The sequence below is a fragment of the Pristiophorus japonicus genome, chromosome 6 (genome assembly GCF_044704955.1).
Source record: "Pristiophorus japonicus isolate sPriJap1 chromosome 6, sPriJap1.hap1, whole genome shotgun sequence".
In the NCBI taxonomy this organism is placed as follows: Eukaryota; Metazoa; Chordata; class Chondrichthyes; family Pristiophoridae; genus Pristiophorus; species Pristiophorus japonicus.
The window spans coordinates 105,677,270-105,699,386 of NC_091982.1; the positions used below are offsets into that span (position 1 = coordinate 105,677,270).

Consider the following 22,117-nt stretch of genomic DNA (forward strand, 5'->3'; position numbering starts at 1 on the left):
ATTTATTCATTTTAAACATTTATTATTGAGATTTATTGGCGGAGTTACAGTTAAACTTAATGCATCTGGAGTACTGTGTTCAGTTCTGGGCACCCCACCTCTGAATAAAAGAAAGACTTACATTTATATACCACCTTTCACGACCACCAGACGTCTCAAAAAGCTTTACAGCCAATGAAGTACTTTTGAAGTGTAGTCACTGTTGTAATGTGGGAAACGTGGCAGCCAATCTGCGCACAGCAAGCTCCCACAAACAGCAATGTGATAATGACCAGATCATCTGGTAATGTTGATTGAGGGACACCGCCCTGCCCTTCTTCGAAATAGTGCTGTAGGATAGAAACATAGAAAATAGGTGCAGGAGCAGGCCATTCGGCCCTTCACCACCATTCAATAAGATCATAGCTGATCTTTTACATCCACCTGAGAAAGCAGACAGGGTCTCGGTTTAACGTCTCATCCAAAAGACAACATTACCAACAGTGCAGCACTGGAGTGTCAGCCTAGATTTATGAGCTCACGTCCCTGGAGTGGGACTTGAACCCGCAACCTTCGGACTCAGATGCGAGTGTGCTACCCACTGAGCCACAGTTGACGCTGTTCAGGGGATGCAGCACAGATTCATCAGAATGAAACCGGGGCTAAAAGGGTTAAATTATAATGAAAGGTTGCATAGACTAGGCATGTATTCCCTTGAATATAGAATATTAAACAGTGATCTAATTTAGGTGTTAAAGGTGATGAAAGAAGTTGATAGGGTAGATAGAGAGAAACTATTTCCTCTGGTGGGAGAGGCCAGAACAAGAGCATAACTAAATTTAAAATTAGAGCAAGGCCTTTCAGCGGTGATGTCAGGAAGCATTTCTTCACACAAAGGGTAATGGAAATCTTAAACTTTCTCTCTTTCCTCTACCCCCATCCACCGTAAGCTGTTGGTGTTTAAGTCAATTAAACATTTCCAAACTGACATTGGTAGATTTTTGTCAGGCAAGGGTATTGAATGTTATGCAACCAAGGTGGCTAAGCGGGGTTGAGATACATATCAGCTATGATTAAATTGAATGGCAGAACAGGCATACCACAAAAAGCAGGACAAATCCAATCTGGTCAGTTAATGCCTGAATCATCAGCAAAGTGATGGAAGGTATCGTCAACAGTGCTATCAAGCGGCAATTACTCACCAATAAACTGCACACCGATGCTCAGTTAGACTTTGCCAGAATCACTCTGCTTCAGACCTCATTACAGCCTTGGTCTAAATATGGGCAAAAGAACTGAATTCCAGAGGTGAGGTGAAAGTGACTGACCTTGACATCAAGACTGCATTTAACTGAGTGTGACATCAAGGAGTCATAGTAAAATTGAAGTCAATGGGAATCAAAAGGAAAACTCTCCACTGGCTGGAGTCATACCTAGCACAAAGGATGTTGATTGTGGTTGTTGGAGGCCAATCATCTCAGCCCCAGGATATCGCTGCAGGAGTTTCTCAGGGCAGTGTCCTAGGCACAACCATTTTCCGCTGCTTCATCAGTGACCTTCCCTCCATCTTAAGGTCAGAAGTGGGCATGTTTGCTGATGATTGCAAGTGTTCAGTTTAATTCACAACTCCTCAGATAATGAAGCAGTCCATACACGCATGCAACAAGACACGGAAAAGATTCAGGTTTGGACTGATGGGTCGCAAGTAACATTCATGCCACACCAGTAACAGACAATGACCATCTCCAACAAGAGAGAGTTGAACCATCAGGCCTTGACATTCAATGGCATTACCATCACCGAATCTCTCACCATTAAGATCCTGGGAAACATCATTAACCAGAAACTTAACTGGACCAACCACTTAAATACTCTAGCTACAAGAGCAGGTCAGAGGCTGGGTATTCTGCAGCGAGTGTCTCATCTCCTGACTCCCCAAAGCCTTTCCACCATCTACAAGGCACAAGTCAGGAGTGTGATGGAATACTCTCCACTTGCCTGGATGAGTGCAGCTCCAACAACACTCCAGAAGCTCGACACCATCCAGGACAAAGCAGCCCACTTGAATGGCACCCCATCCACAACCTTAACTTTCATTCCCTCCACCATGGTGCACTATGGCTGCAGGATGTACCATGTACAAGATGCACTCCAGCAACTCACCAAGGCTTCTTCGGCAGCACCTCCTAAACCTGCCTCCCCTACCAGCTAGAAGGACAAGGGCAGCAGGCGCATGGCAACACCATCAGCTTTCCAAGTCACACACCATCCTGACTTGGAAATATATCACCGTTTCTTCATTATCGCTGGGTCAAAATCCTGGAACTCCTTCCCTTCACCACTGTGACTGTTCAAGAAGATGGCTCACCATCACCTTCCCAAGATCAATTAGAGATGGGCAATAAATGCTGGCCTTGCCAGCGACGTCCACATCCCATGAAAGATTTTTTTTAAATGGCTCGAGGAGCTGAAAGGCCTACTCTTGTCCCTACGTTCGCATCTCCAGTCACCTTGAAAGATGGCGAAGGGCCTTCACCTTGGGCTGATGGTGCACCTACAATGGTTGTTAGGTCAGGAATTCCAGGATAATGAAGAAGCAATGCGCGCAATATATGTCAGCAAGGTTAATTACTTGGGGATGGTGGTGTTCCCACAACATTGCTGCTCTTGTTCATGGTGCTAGAGGTCTCAATGGAAAGGTGGTGTTGTTGAAGTAACCATGATTAATTGCCACAATGCATCCTGTAAATAGTACATATTTTAGTCATACTGTATCAGTGATGGTGGTGAATCTTGAGTCCAGTAGTAAGCCTGCTGATTAAGCTAACCTGGTCTGACCTGAATGGTGTCAAGCTTCTTGAGTGTTGCTGTGGTTACACTCATCCTGATACATGGGAACTATTCTATCACACTCATGACTTGAGGCTTTGAAGGAGCAGGAGTTGAATCACTCATCATAGAATAACTCTCTTCTGCCCTGCTCTTGTAGCCTCAGTATTAATATGGCATATCCAGTAAAGCTTTTTGGTCAGTGGCGTTGATGGTGGGGAACTCAACAATTGTGATTCTGTTGAAGGTCGGTGAAAATATCTGGTCTGTCTCTTGTTTGAGATGGTGATTACTTGGCACTTATGTGATGCAAATATCACCTGCCACTTGTCAGACCCAGGCTGGTGTTGTCCAGGTCTAGCAGTAGTCTGGTATGGGCTGCTTCATTATTGGAGGAGTTGTGAATGGACCTGCAGATTTGTTAACAAGCAGCCCCACTTCTGCCCTTCTGACAAAGGGAGGGTCATTGATGAAATAGTTGTAGATGGTTGGCCCAAGGACACTTCCCTGCAGTACACGTGCTTCGATGTCCTAGGGATGTGATGATTGGCTTCTGACAATCACACCCATCTCGCTGTGTGTCAGCTATGATTCTAGCCACTGGAGAGTTTTTCCTTTTTAGCACCCATTGACCAGCTTAGCAAGGACACATTGGTGCCATTCCCAGTTGAATACTGCCTTGATGTTGAGGGCAGCTGCTATCGCCTCTCTTCTGGCATTCAGATCTTGCATCCATCAAGGCTGTGCTGAGGTCTGGAATTGTATGGTTCTGACAGAATTGAAACTGAGCATCAGTCAGCAGGTTATTGAAAGTAAGTCTCATTCTCATTTCATGGCACTATTGATGACTCCGACCACTTTGTTGATGACTGCAGAGTTGGGTGATAGGGCAGTAACTGGCAAGTTAAATTTTTCTGGATAGAACATTCTTAGGCAATCTTTCATAAAACCGGGTAGGTACCATTGTCATAGCTGTAATAGAACAGTTTGACTCAGCCTGGTGCACAGGTCTCGAGTATGACAGCAGGATCTTGTTGGGGTCCGCAGTCTTTGCTGTGTCCAAGGCGCTCGACTGCTTTTTATTGTAATGTGCAGTGAACTGAGTTGGCTGGACACTAGCAACAATGATAGTGAGGAATTTGGGAGGAGGCCATGTGTGATTATCCACTTTGCACTTTTGGTTGAAAACACTTCTCTTGTCTCTTGCACTGGCATGCTGGACACCACCATGTTGAGGATGGGAATAATCATGGAGCCACTTCCTCTTTGTTGCCTGATTGTCCACTGCCGTTCTCAACTGGATGTGATACATTTACAGGGCTATGCTGTTATTGGAACACTTAGCTTTCAATAGTCTGCTGCTTTTGGTGCATAGCATGCATGTAGTCCAGTGTAATAGCTCAGTAAGTAGATAATCTTGGTGCTACTGCTGAAATATCTGTCTGTATTCTGTCTCACTTTGTCCTCATAAGAACATATGGTGGTCACTCTACCAATGCTATCATGGAAAGTTGTGTCTGCAGCATGTAGGTTGGTAACAATGAGATCAAGTTCGTTCCTTCATCATGTTGGTTCCCTCACCATCTGATGCAGGTTCAGTCTAGCAGCTATAATCTTTAGGAGTTGGCCAGTTCGGTCAGTGGTGATTTAATGAGCCACTTTTAATGGACATTGAAGTTTACAATCTAGATTGCACTCTGCTCCTTGCTGCCTCCCATCATGCTTCCTCCAATTAACATTCAACATGTAGGAGTATTGATTTGTCAGTTTGAAGGTTAGCGGTTCGTGATAATCCGCAGAAGGTTTTCATGACCTTGTATGTTGTATGACCTGAAGTCACAAGACTTGATGGGATTTGGAATCAATGTTGAGGATTCCCTAAGCCACTCCCATCTGACTGTATAACACTGTGCTTTCACCTCTGTTAGGTTTATTCTGCCAGTGCTTCAGACCCAGGGATGTTGATGGGGGAGTCTGGGATGTTGGCTGATAGATATGACTCTCTGAGGAGGACAATATTAGGCTGTTACTTGACCACATTTTAGTGAGAAGTACTTTGCAAGGTTGATTGGGTTGAGACTGCCTAAATATTATCAGCAACGTGCCAGGCATCTTATATAAGACAAGGCTGCCCAATTTTAGTAACACTCGGTTATGTCAACAAATGCTTAAGTTTAGATAAAAACAACTCCCATTCTCTGATGCAAACCCTGTGCATGCAGGTATAAATGGAGACTTATTCTGGTACAAGCATTTCATTAACAGTGCTTTCACTTGGTAACTTTGGAATTGGAGGAGTGTGGTGATTTGTTCATGTAACTGGCGTTGACACTCTTAAAACATTGATTATCTATCTGACATATTTCAAAGACTTGCATGCATTAAATATCTCACTAACTTTATTTAATGCTTTCCCTGTCAAACAGGATTTCACAACACCAGCCCAACCAGTTTGTGTCTGCGTTTACCTTCCCTGCAAGCATGTAGTTCCAATCTCATTTGCCCATTTTGTTTCTGTATCCCTTCAAACCCTTTAGAATCTTATAGGGAAAAGATAATTTAAACCCTAATAATATGTTTGAGATTGCCTCAAACTCCAGAACCTGGGGACACGCCTTTTATTATAAAACGGCATGTCCTGACTCACTATGTGCAAAACCGCAGACCATCTGATAGTCTTGGGTACAAATTTGGAATGTCAATTTGACTAGATTGTCATCATTTGATAATGATGCAAAGAAAGCCAGGCATTACTTACTGGCTTCTTTTGAGCCAGAAATTCACAAGCAGTTACAATTGTCCATTAAACATATTCTAGCGCACAATCTAGGCTGGTAATGCAGTGCAGTTCTGAGGGAGTGAAACATTGTCAGAGGTGCCGTCTTTCCGATTAGATGTTAAACCGGGTCCCTTCTGCCTGGACGTAAAAGATCCCATGGCACTATTCAAAGAAGAACAGGGAGGTTCTCGCAGTACCCTGGTCAACATTTAGCCCTCAACCAACACCACTGAAACAGATGATCTGGACATTTATCTCAATGCTGTTTATGGACCCCTGCTGTGTAGAGATTGGCTACTGTGTTTGCTATAAAACAAGTGTGACTTCATTTGTAAAAGTAATTTATTGGCTGAGAAGCACTTTATATATTCTGAGGTCAGAAAAGGCACTCTATAAATACAAGTTCTTTTGTTTTCATTCTTGGTAATCTCAGGATTTTCAAGCAGCTACAATTATCTGGATTTGTGTCATCATCATCGTAGGTGGTCCCTACTTGATCAGTGGCCCTCAAGGGATTGGCATAAAGTTTAGCTTCATCTTAAATGTTACACATCACAGCTGTGCTCCAGACTAGCAGTGAGCAATGCCACACGAGACCTACTGGTTAAGTTTTATATTTTGTTTTGCCTAGTAGGAGTTACAATGGAGCTTGAAAGATGTATTGAGTTTAGAAGTTATTTGGATCCATAAGAAGACTGATGGCTATAATTTGAAGTATTTTTTTTTAAGTGATATCCGGCTTTGTACTTTGAAAGGGTGAGACCTATTTGGATATCAGACCAGATTTACTTGGCAACAATCCTTCTTAGCCCTTCAATAATAACAACACTCTGTAAGCTCCAACTCCAAGCCCCCACCCCAGAGCGTTCTCCTCCTCTGACTTTGGCCTCTTAACCATATCTCCCTTCCTTCACCCACACCGTTGGTGCCTGTGGCATGAGCCACATCGGCCCCTTACTCTGGAATTCCCTTTCTAAACCCATCCAACTCTTCACATCCATCTCTTCCGTTAAGACTCTCCTTCAGACCCACTTCTGACCAAGTTTCTGTTCACCCCTTCTAACATCTCTTTATTTGGCTCATCGTCTCATTTATCGATTGTGTTTCTGTGAAGCACTTTGAGACACTTTTCTCCATAAAGGTGCTATAAATAAGTTGTTAACAGAGGAGAGAGAAGTGGAGGGGTTTAGGTAGGGCTAAAGTTCCCTGGACATGTTCTGTCTCCCTTCTTAAATATAAGTGTAATACTAAGTAATGGAAAATTGAATGGCAGCAAGTACAAATTCCTGTTACTGACTTGCAGATTATATAAGTTGCACATGAAAATAATGGAGTTTTTTTAATAAGCAAACCTCATCTACCTCTCATGACCTTTAGATCATCTTGAGCCCAGTGCTCCAAGTGTACATTTCTTGCTTTATCTCCAGTTAATTCTCCTGATTTGTTTGAAATTAACAGCTGTCAGGCAGATGAAAATGTCATACTGTGCAATTCAGGAGACAGATGGCAAGCAAGCATGTCATTGTATCGGCTTTTACACACCAAATCAACTAGGACTAGTGTGGGCACTTTCCAATGTACAGGATCCAATCAGTTGTGCACTCCTGATAATTCAAAGTGGTCTTTCGCACTTAAAATATTGAATTATCCAACTATTTGAATTAAACAAAATAATTAACACTGTAAAGCGACAATTTAATGCTTATAATTACTTATCACAGATTTTGAATTAAGTAGCTTTGAATTAAGAGGAGTAGACTATGTGAAGTGCAGCAATGTTGCAAGCATCCATATGTGGGTAGCCTAAAAATGCTGAGAAAATGTTTCCCCTGGCTGGGGAGTCTAGAACATGGGGTCACAGTCTCAGAATAAGGGGTCAGCCATTTAGGAGTGAGATGAAGAGAAATTTCTTCACTCAAAGCATTGTGAATCTTTGGAATTCTCTACCCCAGAGAGTGTGGATGCTCAGTCGTTGAGTATATTCAAGACAGAGGTCGATAATTTTGGGGGAAATTAAGGGATATGAGGATAGTGCGGGAAGGTGGAGTTAACTTAGAAGATCAGCCATGATATTGTTGAATGACGGAGCAGGCTTGAAGGGTCAAATGGCCTATTCCAGCTCCTATTTCTTATGTTCTTACATTCTTAAATTGTCGGATTGCTTGTCCGATATCCAGTTCTGGATGAGCATAAATGTTCTCCAATTAAATATTGGCAAGACCGAAGCCATTGTTTTCAATCCCCACCACCAACTCCATCCCTCTCCCTAACATCTTTCTGAGACTGAACCACACTGTTCGCAACCTTGGTGTCATATTTGACCCTGAAATGAGCTTCCGATCACACATCCGCGGCATAGCTATATCTGCCTATTTCCACCCCCTTAATATCGCCCGTCTCTGCCCTTGACTCAGCTCATCTGCTGCTGAAACCCTCATCCATGCCTTGACTATTACAGCGCACTTCTGGCTGGCCACCCACGTTCTACCCGATGAGGTCATCTAAAACTCGGCTGCCCGTGTCCTAACTTGCACCAAGTCCTGTTCACCCATCACCCCATGGCTCGCTGACCTATATTGGTTCCACTCTTTCCTCCTTTAAGACGCTCCTTAAAAACTACCTCTTTGACCAAACTTTTGGTTACCTGCCCTTATTTCTTGTCTTATAGCACTCATGTGAAGCGCCTTGGAATGTTTTACTACATTAAAGGCGCTATATAAATACAAATTGGCTTTGTTGTTTTGTTTCTGCAGCTTTGTATTTAGAATACAGGTGGCTAGAAATTTGTTTGCCTCCAAAAACGGGCGTGGGGATCGCAATGCGGGATCATCCTGCGCCCATTCAAAGTAATGCAGAGAGCGCTAGCTTCGTGCTGTCTGCTGATTAACATGGTTGTGGCGTTCAGCCCAATGTGGAACTTGCTGCTGAATGGCTGAACATTTAGTAGGGAACCCCAAGTTCATGAAAGGCTAGCATCCAATAAAGCTATAAAGACTGTCGGTACCTCTTAAAGGGGGAGTTGCTTTCTAACTGCAGCAGGTGATTCAACTGGCTGGGAAACAGAGTCTGAGCAGCAAAAAGAACGACTGATGTCACAACAGGGTGGAGAGCATGCTCCAAGGTTCACCAATGCAGCACTGGGGGCCTTTGTGCAGGAGGTGAACACAAGGAGAGAGGTCCTGTTTCCACAGGAGGTCCAGCATAAACCTTGCACGGGGCTTATCACAGAGCTTGTAGTCCATGATTTCTAGCATGGAGGTGATGGGCAGCTCCATTAGCACACTTGTGGACCCAACCATGATGCACTGTCTTGATGGCCAATGTCTCAGCTTCCAATGCAGCACAGCAAAAGCCACCCTACATCTAAGTTATGCAGCAGAAGTTCAGACTTCTGTCATGCAAATTCAGACTGCTCTCATGCAGGCTCAGTTTTCTGCCACACAAGCTCAGACTGCTGCCGTTGTGGCTGCATTTACCAGTGAGAAAGGGGGCTTGCAGCTACCAGCAATCAGTCCTCTGACAGATTACTAGAATTGCTGAAGTGCAACCTGGTGGAGTGGCACCATGGAGCACAAACTTGCTGTCCTCTCTCAGATGACAGCATTCATCCTCTCACCACTGCCACTCCGCCAGTGCCCTTGCTGTTGCCTGTCCGTCAGCCAGCTCACAGTGATGCCACCCATGCCAAGGTGGTGCAGTCTAAAGCCGGGTCGTCTAGGCCCAGAGCTGCTCGAGAACATCCTGCAAGGCCATCTGCAATCATCCCCACTGAAAGTCAGCAACCTTCCACCAGCCATGCTGCAGCCACTGGGGTAGCACTTCGTAGGAGCACTAGACAGGCAAAAAAAGCACACGGAAGACAGGCATTAATGACTGAGATGAGGAGAAATTTCTTCACTCGGAGGTGGTGAATCTTTGGAATTCTCTACCCCCAGAGGGCTGTGGAGGCTCAGTCGTTGAGTATATTCAAGACAGAGATCAATAGATTTTTGAACGTTAAGGGAATCGAGGGATATGGGGATAGTGCAGGAAAGTAGAGTTGAGGAAAAAGATCAGCCATGATCTTATTGAATGGCGGAGCAGGCTCGAGGGGCCGAATGGCCTCCTGCTGCTCCTATTTCTTGTGTGTTAGAATTATAGAATCGTACAGCACAGGAGGCCATTTGGTCTATCGTGCCAGAGCCATCCAATTGAAAGAGCTATCCAATTAGCCCCACTCCGTTGAGTATATTCAAGACAGAGATCGATAGATTTTTGGATAATAAGGGAATCAAGGGGATAGTGCAGAAAAATGGACTTGAGGTAGAAGATCAGCCATTGAATGGCAGAGCAGGCCGAAGCAACCAAATGGCCTTGTCCTGTTCCTAATCCTTATGTTCTCCCCTGCTCTTTCCCCATACCCTGCAATTTGTTTTCTTTTCCAAGTCTATATCCAATTCCCTTTTGAAAGTTGCTATTGAATCTGATTCTATCACCTTTTCAGGCAGCGTATTCAAGATCATAACAACTCGCGGCACACCTTTTTGAAATAAATAATTTTAACTGTGTATTCATTGGAATTAGTGTCTCAGGACATCTCGGGATGTAAATGGTCTTAACTTACTTGTCAGGAGCAATTTAATGCCAAGGAGAGTTGATGAAGATCATTTTCTACTTTCCTGCAGATGGAACAGTCATCCCCTTGCTATGCAATGCTGTTCACCAAAACAAAACTGCAAACACAAACAGCAGTATAACTTATACTTGTTATAACTATATACTTGCCATAGAGGGAGTGCAACGACAGTTCACCAACTGATTCCTGGGATGGGGGGATTGTCCTTTGAGGTGAGATTGATGAGACTAGGCCTATAAACTCTATAGAGTTTAGAAGAATGACACGTGATCTCATTGAAACATACAAAATTATTTCAGGGCTTGACAAGGTAGATGCAGAGAGGATGTTTCCCCTGGTTGGGAGTCTAGAACCAGGGTTCACAGTCTCAGAATAAGGGGTCGACAATTTAGGATTGAGATGAGGAGAAATTTCTTCACTCAGAGGGTTGTGAATCTTTGGAATTCTATTATCTTATTGAATGGTGGAGCAGGCTCGAGGGGCCGAATGGCCTACTCCTGCTCCTAATTCTTAAGTTCTTATGTTCTTATGTATATGGAAGAGTACAAGCTATAAAAATGGGTACAAAAATTGCATTTGAAATCAGTAAATCCAATTTGAGGGTGCTCTGGTTCAGTGTTTAATTTAAAGGTTGCGAATAAGAGAGAGCTTGGTGAATAAGAATATGTGAGATGCTGAATGGAATATTAAAGTTAATCTGGAGTACTATTTCAGTTTAAACCATGATTACACAAAAAGGAGAAATGGCTAAAAAAAAACTGGTTTTAAAAAATCACATTGAGACTGATGTCAGGAAGTACTTCAAACAAAGGATGACCAATACCTGGGAAGGCTTTCTGGTTGGGTACAATTTCTGGAGTCATTTGAGAGGCAGTTGGCTGCTGTGATGGGCGAGATCTTGGGTTTCTATGGAAGGGTGAACAAGGCAAGCCAGAGCCAAATGTTCTGTCTGATCTGTACTTATCTTTGTAATTCGGCAAATAAAGCTGACATATGGCTGCGGTTCTTTTCGTGGAAGTCGGGCTTAGAACTGAGCATTTTAAAAAAGGGTCACGTTGACCACAATGGATTTATGAAAGTGAAGAATCACAACGATGTCCCTATCCCCAACTCTCAGATGAGTAGAAGCAATTTCAGTGCGTTTACTTTGTGTCTTTTAAGCTCTCACTTCCTTGCTCCTAGAGATTCTGTGCCTCGTGCTGGACCAGCTGTTCACTTAAGCACTGACATTGAACTGCCTTCTGTGCCACAGCTGTTTTTAAACTTTACTTCCTTTTTGCCCTAAGCATATGTTGCTAATTTAATGCTTAGTCAAGCTTCTTCCTGTTGCATTTAGCCCGTGTTTCGGAATTGCATACAGCACAGTGGAATTTGCATATTCCTGACAGACATGGCCATTGTCTTGTCCGTTCTTAAACATTTTGAAAGACCTCGTTGACTGCTGTAAAGGTCACCGCCCTTCAGCACTTGGGTACCTCACCCAGCCTTAATTTCTTTTTCCTGCCTGGTTTTAGACAGAGAAGTCCTCATGTGCTTCAGTTCAGCTTTTCGTTTGCATTGTTGTTCACTTAATTCAGTCCAGTTCCATTTAGTTCACTCCGGCTCACTTTGTTCTTTCTCTCACCTCCGTGTTCAAATCCCACCATGGCTTTGCTCCTCCCTATTTCTGTAACCTCTTCCAGCCCTTCATCCCTTCAACTCTGCATTCTTTCAACTCTGGCCTCTTGTGTATCCCGCAGACCCTTCACCTCAAGCTAGGCCCTAAGCTCTGGAATTCTCTACCTAAACCTCTCCACCTCTCGTACTTTAAGACCCTCCTTAAAATCTATCTCTTTGACCAAGCTTTTAATCATCCCTCATAACATCTTCTTCTTTGGCTCAGTGTCAGTTTTTGTCTGATTACACTTATGTGAAGTGTCTTCAGACATTTTCCAACTTTAAAGGTATTATATAAATGCAAGTTGTTGTTGTCAATGAGTATGCTCATTGTCACTTTTATGCAGGTATTCATATTTGCTGTAAAACTTCCACACATTCTGAGGTAGATTTATACAGTGGTTACGATGGCCTAGTTTTAAGGTTTGGGCGTTCAAATCCAATCATGGCATATTGTGAAACAGAACTCAAATCTGGTCATTTATGAAAGTATCCATTGACAAGCTGCTTGATTGTCATAAAAATCCAACTGGTTGACTCATCCCCTTGGGCAAAAGGAGCGTACCTAAAAATTAGGTGACAACCTGATGAAGATACAACACAGGACTACATGCATGTTAAGCAACGGAAGCAGCAAGCTATAGACAGAGCTAAGCGATCCCACAGTCAATGGATTAGATCAAATCTCTGCAGTCCTGCCAAAACCAAGCATGAATGGTGGTAGACAGTTAAACAGATAACTGGAGTAGGAGGCTCCATGAGCGTCACCATCCTCACGATGACGGAGCCCAGCATGACTGCAAGTCCAGGCTGAAGTGTTTGTAACCATCTTCAGCCAAAAATGATCCGTCTTGGCCTCCTCCTGAGGTCCCCACCATCACAGAAGGCAGTCTTCAGCCAATTCACTCCACATAATACGGCTAAGTGCACTGGATACAGCAAATGCTATGGGCCCCGACAACATCCCAGCTGTAGTGCTGAAGACTTGTGCTCTAGAACTAGCTGTGCTTCTGCTTAAGCTGTTCCAGTACAGCTGTAACACATCTACACAACAAGTGGGAAATTGCCCAGGCATGTCCTGTCCAAAAAAGCAGGACTAATCCAATCTGGCTAATTACTGCTCCATCAGCCTACTCTCAATCGTCAGCAAAATGATGGAAGCTGTCATCAACAGTGCTATTAAGTGACACTCATCAATAACTTGCTCACTGATGCTCAGTTTGGATTCCGCCAGGACCACTCGCTCCAGACCTCATTTAGCCTTGAACCAAACATGGACAAAAGAGCTGAGTTCCAGAGGTGATGGAAGCATGACTGTCCTTGACATAAAGGCACCATTTAACCAAGTGTGACATCAGGGAGCCCTATTAAAACTGAATTCAATGGGAATCAGGGGGCAAACTCTCCACTGGCTAGACTCATATCTAGCACAAAGGAAGATGATTGTGGTTGGAGACCAAGTTTCTCAGCCACCGGACATCGCTGCAGGAGTTCCTCAGGGCAGTGTCCTAGGCCCAACCATCTTCATCATCATCAATGACCTTCCCTCCATCATAAGGTCAGAACTAGGGTTGTTTGCTGATGATTGCACAGTGTTTGGTTCCATTTGCAACTCCTCAGATAATGAAGCAGTCCCTGCCCACATGCAACAAGACCTGGACAACATTCAGGACTGGGCTGATAAGTGGCAAGTAACAATCGCACCTCCCAAGTGCCAGGCAATGACCATCTTCAACAAGAGAGAGTCCAGCTACCTCCCCTTGAAATTCAACAGGATTACCATCACTAAATCTTCAACCATCAACATCCTGGGAGTCATCAGTGACCAGGCACTTAATTGAACTAGCCACATAAATACTGTGGCTACAAGAGCAGGTCAGAGGTTGGGTTTTCTGCGGCGAGTGACTCCCCGAAGGCTTTCCAACATCTGTAAGGTACAAGTAAAGAGTGTGATGGAATACTTTCCATTTTTCTGGATGAGTAGCTCCAGCAACACTCAAGAAGCTCAACACCATCCAGGACAGAGCAGCCCGCTTGATCGGAACCCCATCCACCACTTTCAACATTTATTCCCTCCTCCACCGGCGCACCGTGTTTGCAGTGTGTACCATCTACAAGATGCACTGCAGCAACTCACTAAGGCTTCTTCGACTGCGCCTCCAAAACCTGTGACCTCTACCTCCTAGGACAAGGGCAGCCAGCGCATGGGAACAGCACCACCCGCAAGCGCCCCTCCCAAGTCACACACCATCCTGATTTAGAAATTTATTGCCGTTCCTTCATTATCGCTGGGTCAAAATCCTGGGAATAACTTTGGACTGCAGCGGTTCAAGAAAGTGGCTCATCTCCACCTTCTCTAGGGCAATTAGGGATGGGCAATAAATGCTGGCCTTGCCAGCGATGCCGTCATCCCATGAATGAATAACAAAATATACAAATCGGACATGAGCTTGCTGCAATCTAAGCTGCAGGTAGACCCAATCTATGTAACACTTATTGCAGAGAAAAAAAATCAAGTGCATTTCTTGCAGTGGTGGGATCTAGAAATTTTAACTGGGTCGTGAAAATACTAGTTCTTTTACTAATGGATGGGCCTGGGGACAGGCCCCACATCCCCCCAGGAAGTTTTGATTTATGACCCCGTTTGGTGCATTTTTGAGCATTTTGAAGTGGACTACAATGCAGCCTTAGTCTCAGAATTATTGGATGAGCCATACAACACATTTTGCACTGGCTCCTTGGTACACACTTTGCACAGTCTCTCCTTTTCAATACCAATTTGAGTCAGCAAACATTAACGGGGATGGGGAAATGCCTGTTGTCACTGCCAAATACTGGTATGTAGATTTAGAATTGCAATTTGCTTTATTTTGAAGCACTTTACTAAAGTTTCCATATTGCATTTTTTTACATTTCTTTCTTCATACAAAGTTATCTCTTTTTTTTTTAAGCTGCAGGATCGTACCCAGTTTAGTGAACATGATCTGACTGTTCTGAAAAAGTATTGGGACATGGGTATGACCAGCTTAGGTTCAATATGCAGAGAAAAAATAGAAGCGGTCTCCAAGGAATCAAACGTTGACTGTGAGATTGTCAAGGTAAGAATATCGCTTTGTGCTTTTACATTTTTCTTACCATCAGTTTTTTTGTATCTTGGGAAGGTTAAGTGACATTGATGAAACCATTCTAAGCACGCACAAGGCCATATGCAAGTACACCTTATTCGAATGTTTCTTAAAATAGATCAACTATGCTGTACAATGAATTGCAACGTCAGCTGCTACTTTATGTACTGAGGTCGGACATTATTAATCTGTACCAAAAATAGTCCAGTATCTTGGCCGTGCTTTCTGAAGGTTCCAAAGTTATTGAATGGCTGGCAACATCTTATCCGAACTTATATTTTATATCGATGTAATAAGAACCAAATCATGCATTACATTTCTATTCAGAATTTTGCATGTGCAGAGAGGTCAGTGGGTTCGAACTTTATTTTTTCTAAATATACAAATATGTGTGATCGAAAAATTACGTACAAGGTCTTCACACCCAATCCTCTTGAGCATTTGTGTTTCTGTCATTTTGAAAGCGGTGTCTTTGTCATTTTAATCATGTCAGAAATGGGCTACTATAGCACCAACCTCAATTTTCAAGCCTGAATGATAAATGGGAGGAGGAGAGGAAGCAAAAGAGCATGTTTCATCTTAGAGGCTTGCAATGTGATGAGGTTTTTTAAAATCATTTACTGCAATTTTCACCTCATCTTTTTGCTGCAACATTTTGTTCTTTCATCCAGAATTACTTGCTGGTTGTCTTGACCTTACCCAATATTTCCAACAGGGGCATGCACACAACCCTACAAGAGTGTTCTTGTTAATCTTTTGGGTGTTTGCGGCCCGGTTAATGTGATGCGTGGCCCACTCAGATTTCCGCATGCACGGAAAAGCCGCTGAGTGGCCTGTGTGGAACCTCCAGACCGCAGCCGTACAACTTAACGGGAACATTGCCCACAAACCTCTGCACGTAGAAAGGTAAACCTATACCAGCAGCCCTTTACTCCCCACCTGAGACACAGACTGGAAACTTGCTCCCAACCCAAGATGCTCCCCCACTCACAGCCTCAACTCTATATCTGACCTGCACCTGGATGGGCCTACTCCCCTTCAGTGTCTGAGACCCAGGCCCTAGCAGTATCCCCAAACCTGAGACCACTTGCTACCCACAACATAGCCTCAGCCCCAGGCAGTGTCTTTGGCATTAACTCAGCCTAAGAATCAGACCCACACAGTAATGTCTCACACCACCACTAACTACAAGCATGCTGCAGTTAGAAATAGTAGTGTTGGACTTATCTGAATGAAGGCAAGATGAGCCAGATCAAGCCCAAGATAAGTAGGGTGATAAATATATCGTGAGGTGGGAAATATTACTTGACGTCAAGAAGTGGAAGAGTAATCCAGGGGTACACTTTTTAAAATCAAGCTGAGGGATGTTGGTGCTAGGAAAATACTTTCCCGTGTTAAATAACGATTGTCGGCATCGTTTACTCCCAGATCAATTATTGCTCCAAGAATATTCTTTATTCCAACTTCAGAAGAACATCCCCTTCTGGTCTAGTGTGACATTCTACATTTCTTATATCAGCCATCCTTTGTCCTTGAGTTAAGGCTTTTATGCTCTGGACTATTCAACCCCTAGAGCCTGTTTCACCATTCTATTAGATCACGGCTGATCTGTACCTCAACTCCACTTACTGCCTTTGATCCATAGGTTATGCTGTGAAACAAATAGTTTCAGGGAAGTCTGTCAAATCCCATAAAATGTAAGACACTCAGACTACTTATGGGAATGACTGACATTGTTGAACCCGAGAAGGTATCTCTAGCAGATCCAATGTGCGGCAGAAGAACTGTTCTATCTGTTTTTAATCAGTCGACTGCAACAGAAATAAAATGTAGCAAGTCAAACACAGAAAAATAAAACACTTAATGAGACAAAAAGAAACATACACTGCAGCAACTTGCCAAGGCCTCTTTGGCAGCACCTCCCAAATTTGCGACCTCTACCGCCTAGAAGGACAAGGGCAGCAGGCACATGGGAACCTCCAAGTTCCCCTCCAAGTCGCACACAATCCTGACTTGGAAATATACCTTCATTCATTCATCGTTGCTGGGTCAAAATCCTGGAACTCCCTCCCTAATAGCACTATGGGAGAGTACTTTCACCAGATGGACTGCAGCAGTTCCAGAACGTGGCTCGCCACCACCTTCTCTAGGACAATTAGGGATGGACAATAAATGCTGGCCAGGCCAGCGATGCCCAATTCCCATGAAATGACAACATCGCAGACCCCCTGAGAAACAGAGAATCCCGCTTTGAAAAACTTTGGGATGTAGCAGGATTGCATCCAATTGTATGACTGAAAATGAGTCGTTATTAGCAAGCACAGGTTAGGATATTATACTTGAATTTTCACATTTTCATATCCTGTGTTATATTAGCATCTCATCCTCACAGCTGAGAATTGTGATCTCCTATCACAAAGCTGCAGGTAAACTCCAACTTCGCAGTTTCTCTTGGACTTGTTAACCAGAATGCAATGAAATGGAGCTATCCCAGCATTCATACCAATAATGAAAACCCATTGTTGAAACTGCAGACCCTATGAGGACTCTCAGTACAGCCATGGTGACCTGGGGAAGCTGAGTAATTAGCCATAAGTACATAAGAATTAAGAGGAGGAGGAGGCCATACTGCCCTTGGAGCCTGCAACACCATTCAATAAGATCATGGCTGATCTTCAATCTCAACTCCACTTTCCCACCGGATCCCCATATCCCTTGATTCCTCTGAAGTCCAAAAATCTATCTCAACCTTGAATATACTCAATGACTCAGCGTCCACATCCCTTTGGGGTAGAGAATTAAAAAGCTTCACAACCCTCTGAGTGAAGAAATTCCTCCTCATCTCAATCTTAAATGGCTGACCCCTGATCCTGAGACTATGTCCCCGAGTTCTAGACTCTCCAGCCAGGGGAAACAACCTCTCAGCATCTACCCTGTCAATCCCCCTCATTATCATTTGTTTCAATGAGATCACTTCTCATTCTTCTAAACTCCAGAGAATATAGGCTCAATCTCTCCTCATAGGACAACCCTCTTATCCCAGGGATCAATCTAGTGACCCTTTGTTGCACTGCCTCTAAGACGTGTATGTCCTTTCTCAGAGAAGGAGACCAAAACTGTGCACAGTACTCCAGGTGTGATCTCACCAGAGCCCTGCACGATTGTAGGAAGACTTCCTTACTCTTGTACTCCAACCCCCTTACAATAAAGGCCAACATGCCATTTGCCTTCCTAATTGCCTGCTGTACCTGGATGCTAACTTTCTGTGTTTTCTGTCCGAGGACACCTAAATCTCTATTAACAGCAACATTTAATAGTTTCTCACCACTTAAAAAATATTCTATTTTTCTATTCTTTCCACCAAAATGAATAACCTCATATCTCCTCACATTATGCTCCATCTGCCACCTTATTGCCCACTCACTTAACCTGTCTATATCCCTTTGCAGGCTCATTGGGCTAGAATTTGCACTGTTTCACCACCTGGTTTCTCGGCGGTATTGGCCATTTTGGGTGAGAACCGGGTCGGCGAAAAATTCCCCAGCTGAGGCACGCCGGCGGTTTCAAAGTACCACTGGGGAGCGGACCGCCGAACTTCCACAGATCGCCCTGGCGCGATCTTTGGCTGAGTAGGGTCCCGTAGGTAAGTATTAAAAAAAAATGTTTAAACCGCCCAAGAGGATCAGCAGAGCTGGGCGGTAGGTAAGTAGGTCTACAAGAAAAAGGTAAGTGATTGGTTTTTTACTATTTATTTTAAAAATCTGTTGGGGTGATTTAATTTAAGTGTGTTGGGAATATTTTTTGGATTTTTTTAGTTAGGTTTTTTGAAAAATTATTTTTATTCTTTTCCTCTTGTTAGGCCCAACCCGCAGCCTCGGGGTAAATCTTTATAGATTTTTAAAATTTATCGCCCATTTTCTTTAAGCACCGCCCAATTTAGCCAAAATTGCACTTTTTCGCCCAGATTGGGGCTGCAAGGCCCATATTTTTTGCTGGGCGGATTTTTACATTTTTTTCGGGACGTTTTCGCCGGCTGTAATCTTCCCAGCCTTAGCGGGATTTTGGGTGTCAATCGGGCGCTGGTGGCCTTTGGGGAAATTCTAGCCTTTTGTGTCCTCAGAGCTTACTTTTCCACCTAGCTTTGTATCGTCAGCAACTTGGATGCATTACACTCTGACAGCAAACTTGTATTAAAGCAAGGACAATTGGTGTCTGCTATCCTTATGACAGACGTGATTTTGCAATTTTACCGATGTTTGTTTATGGCATGAGGGTGACTCATTCTGTATGTGGCTGCCTCAAACTGAGAATTTCACACCAAGGATTTACCCAGTATTGACAATTCTGCTCAGCCAGCAGCCTGTTAAGAAATCTAAAGCGTTACGCTGTCAGCCAATATCCCGTTAACACCAGTCCCAAATAGTGTATAATGTAGACGGTATTGCTGAAGTCTTTTTTTACCTGAAATGTAAAAGGGTAACCCCAATCTGTCATTGCAGTTAATAAATCCACTGCAGAATTCAATAATTTTAAAATGTTACTTATACATCAATAGGGTTGCTAAGCAACTTGGCAATGCACAGTAGCTAGATATGACCCGATTAATGTATTGGGCAACAATTCTGCATTTTTACACTTCAATCCTTCAATTTCTATCTGGGTAATATTTTTACATTCTTGATTCTAGTCAATTTATGCAGCAAGACTACTTGGCACACACACAAAGAGGCTTTTGTTCAAAATTGAATTAACCTGAACTAAAATTTACACCGAATTACAGTTGCTGCTTTTTGCTACAGTTACCAATTCAATTACTTCCAAAAGTCACAATAATCCACATCTGAGAGAGCACACCCTATTGCAGGTGTAGTTGTTCACCATGTTTTCAAATGTTTTGAGAAACACGGTGCATATTTACTTATATTATTTTTTGCCCTCTTATAATGGACGTGACCTGGTATCGTGCCAGGAAATTGACCATGAAAGCTGCTGGATTGCCTTAAAAACCAAACTGGTTCACTATTGTCCTTCAACGAAGGGAACATGCTACCCAGATCCAGTCTGACCTGCCCGTCTCCAGTTCTGCACTACATGATTGACTCGAAATGCTCTCATGGCTGTATGCTACCTTGTCAATGTTGTCCACATCCCCCAATAAATAAAATAAAGGGCTCAATTTTTCCCAAAGCTTTTTTTGGCCATACTTGAAGAGTTATGCCCGTTTTTTGGGGGCACAAGCATGCCAAAAAAAAAATGTTCTAAGTTTCCCCGTTGGATTTCTTCATTTCGGCGCAGCCTAACCTGTCCTTTAGTTTTGGGGGTGGAACCTTGATCTGTGCCAAAAAGATCGGGTTGCCACGGAAACCAAGGCCACAAAGCGGGCAGAGGCTGCACAGTGAAACATACAGCCAGCTCACAACACATTAAAATACACTGCAGCAACTTAAAAACGCATTACGATACATCGCAGCAACTGACTTCCAATTATTAAAGTCCAACACCCTCCCGATGCCGATCCCCTCCCCGCTTCCCTGGCTGAAGAGCTTGCCGGTCTTCTTCCCTAGCCCGCCTCGAGTGCCTTGCCGGTCAGCTCCCCCGCCCGACTCTGGCCCCAAGAGGCCTTCCAGTCCACTCCCCTGCCCCTAGCCCAGGGCGAGTAGCCTCCCGGTCCGCTCCCCGCACCTAACTGTACCGAAAGGTTTCCCTCCGCCCCCCCCCCCCCCATCCCTTTCTCCCCCCTCTCTCTTACCTCTCATGCTGCTGCTGTTCAGGCATCTGCTACACTTACCTGCACCGATTTCCTTACCTCCGCCAATTTCCTTAACTCTCCAGAAGATTTTTCTGCAGAGGCCACATACGCTGGCCTAAGAAGAACTCTCAGCTGGCTAAACTTGCCTAATTGGCCAGAATTGGCGCAGGTGGCAGGACACGCCCCCTTTGGCTGAAAAAAAACGAACCTAAAAAAATCTTAACTGAGTCACACTGGTGCAAATTGATCAGGGAAACTGTTTTTTAAACTTTGACCAAAAAAAGCAGCCTGCTCCAAAATCACTGGGGAAAATTGAACACATGCAGTTGAAAATTAACAAGGCAACTGAAAGACTTTACCTTAATTACATCACTGCTTGCCTTCCTTCCTTTACTTTCCCTTCCAAAAATGCCTGCTGTGTCAGGTTGGCTACTTTGCACTTTTTTTCTTCACCATGCAACATGGTTTTCCTTGCTCTTATTTTCAGTACTCACTTTTTTTTCATGTTCTTCTGAAAAGACATGGATAGGAAATCGGAGAAGGAAATACCGCCAGTTGGGGATTGAGCTCCCTCCTGCTCGAAGTGGACCAGCAGACTTTTCCAATCTACCTGAATCGGGTTTACCCTTGTTGCCTGTAGTCAAGGCGGAAACATCCAAGATTCCTGAAAGTTCTGAAGATAATGACAAGAGCAAAGAAGATATCAGGTTATCTGAAGGTAAAATCTATTGAAGCACTTTTTGCGAGATGTGGAGTTCTAAATGAAAAAGTTTAGAACATAAGAACATAAGAAACAGGAGCAGGAGTTGGTCATTTGGCCCCTCGAGCCTGCTCCGCCATTTAATAAGGTCATGGCTGATCTGATCATGAACTCAGCTCCATTTCCCTGCCCGCTCCCCATAACCCTTTATTCCCTGATCGCTCAAAAATCTGTCTATCTCCACCTTAAATATATTCAATGACCCAGCCTCCGCAGCTCTCTGGGGCAGAGAATTACATAGATTTACAACCCTCTGAGAGAAGAAATTTCTCTCCGTCTCACTTTTAAATGGGCGGCCCCTTATTCTGAGACTATGTTCCTTAGTTTTAATTTTCTCTATGAGTGGAAATATCCTCTCTGCATCCACCTTGTTGAGTCTCCTCATTATCTAATGGTCCAGAATTCCCGGTTTCTCCTTCCCGCGGGCGTTCAAATAGATTTTAGAAAAAAGATGCGCACCTACCTACCTGAAGCTGCTGCGGCCACGCAAGATCCCAGTCCTGAGGCCTCTCCTGACTTCGCGTCGCAGCGCGTGCACGTCAGGACGTGCGCAGGCAAGTTATTAATGTATTTTAAAAATATATAGATGTTCCCAATTTTTTTTTAAAAGTTTTTAAAATTATGC

The 22,117-nt window shown here is 43.8% G+C and overlaps 1 protein-coding gene across 6 annotated transcripts in view; it reads left to right on the forward strand.

The window, feature by feature from the left end:
• The window catches only part of hdx (highly divergent homeobox), a 214,732-nt gene that overhangs the window by 87,354 nt on the left and 105,261 nt on the right, over positions 1–22,117 (forward strand). For all 6 annotated transcript variants that reach the window (XR_011593623.1, XM_070883100.1, XM_070883101.1 and 3 more), the window contains 2 exons: positions 14,810–14,956; positions 21,252–21,450. Coding sequence is in view for 5 of the 6 variants with exons in the window: in XM_070883100.1 (XP_070739201.1) it covers positions 14,810–14,956; positions 21,252–21,450 (346 nt within the window). In the remaining variant the exon portion in view is untranslated. The remainder of the gene's footprint in view (positions 1–14,809; positions 14,957–21,251; positions 21,451–22,117) is intronic.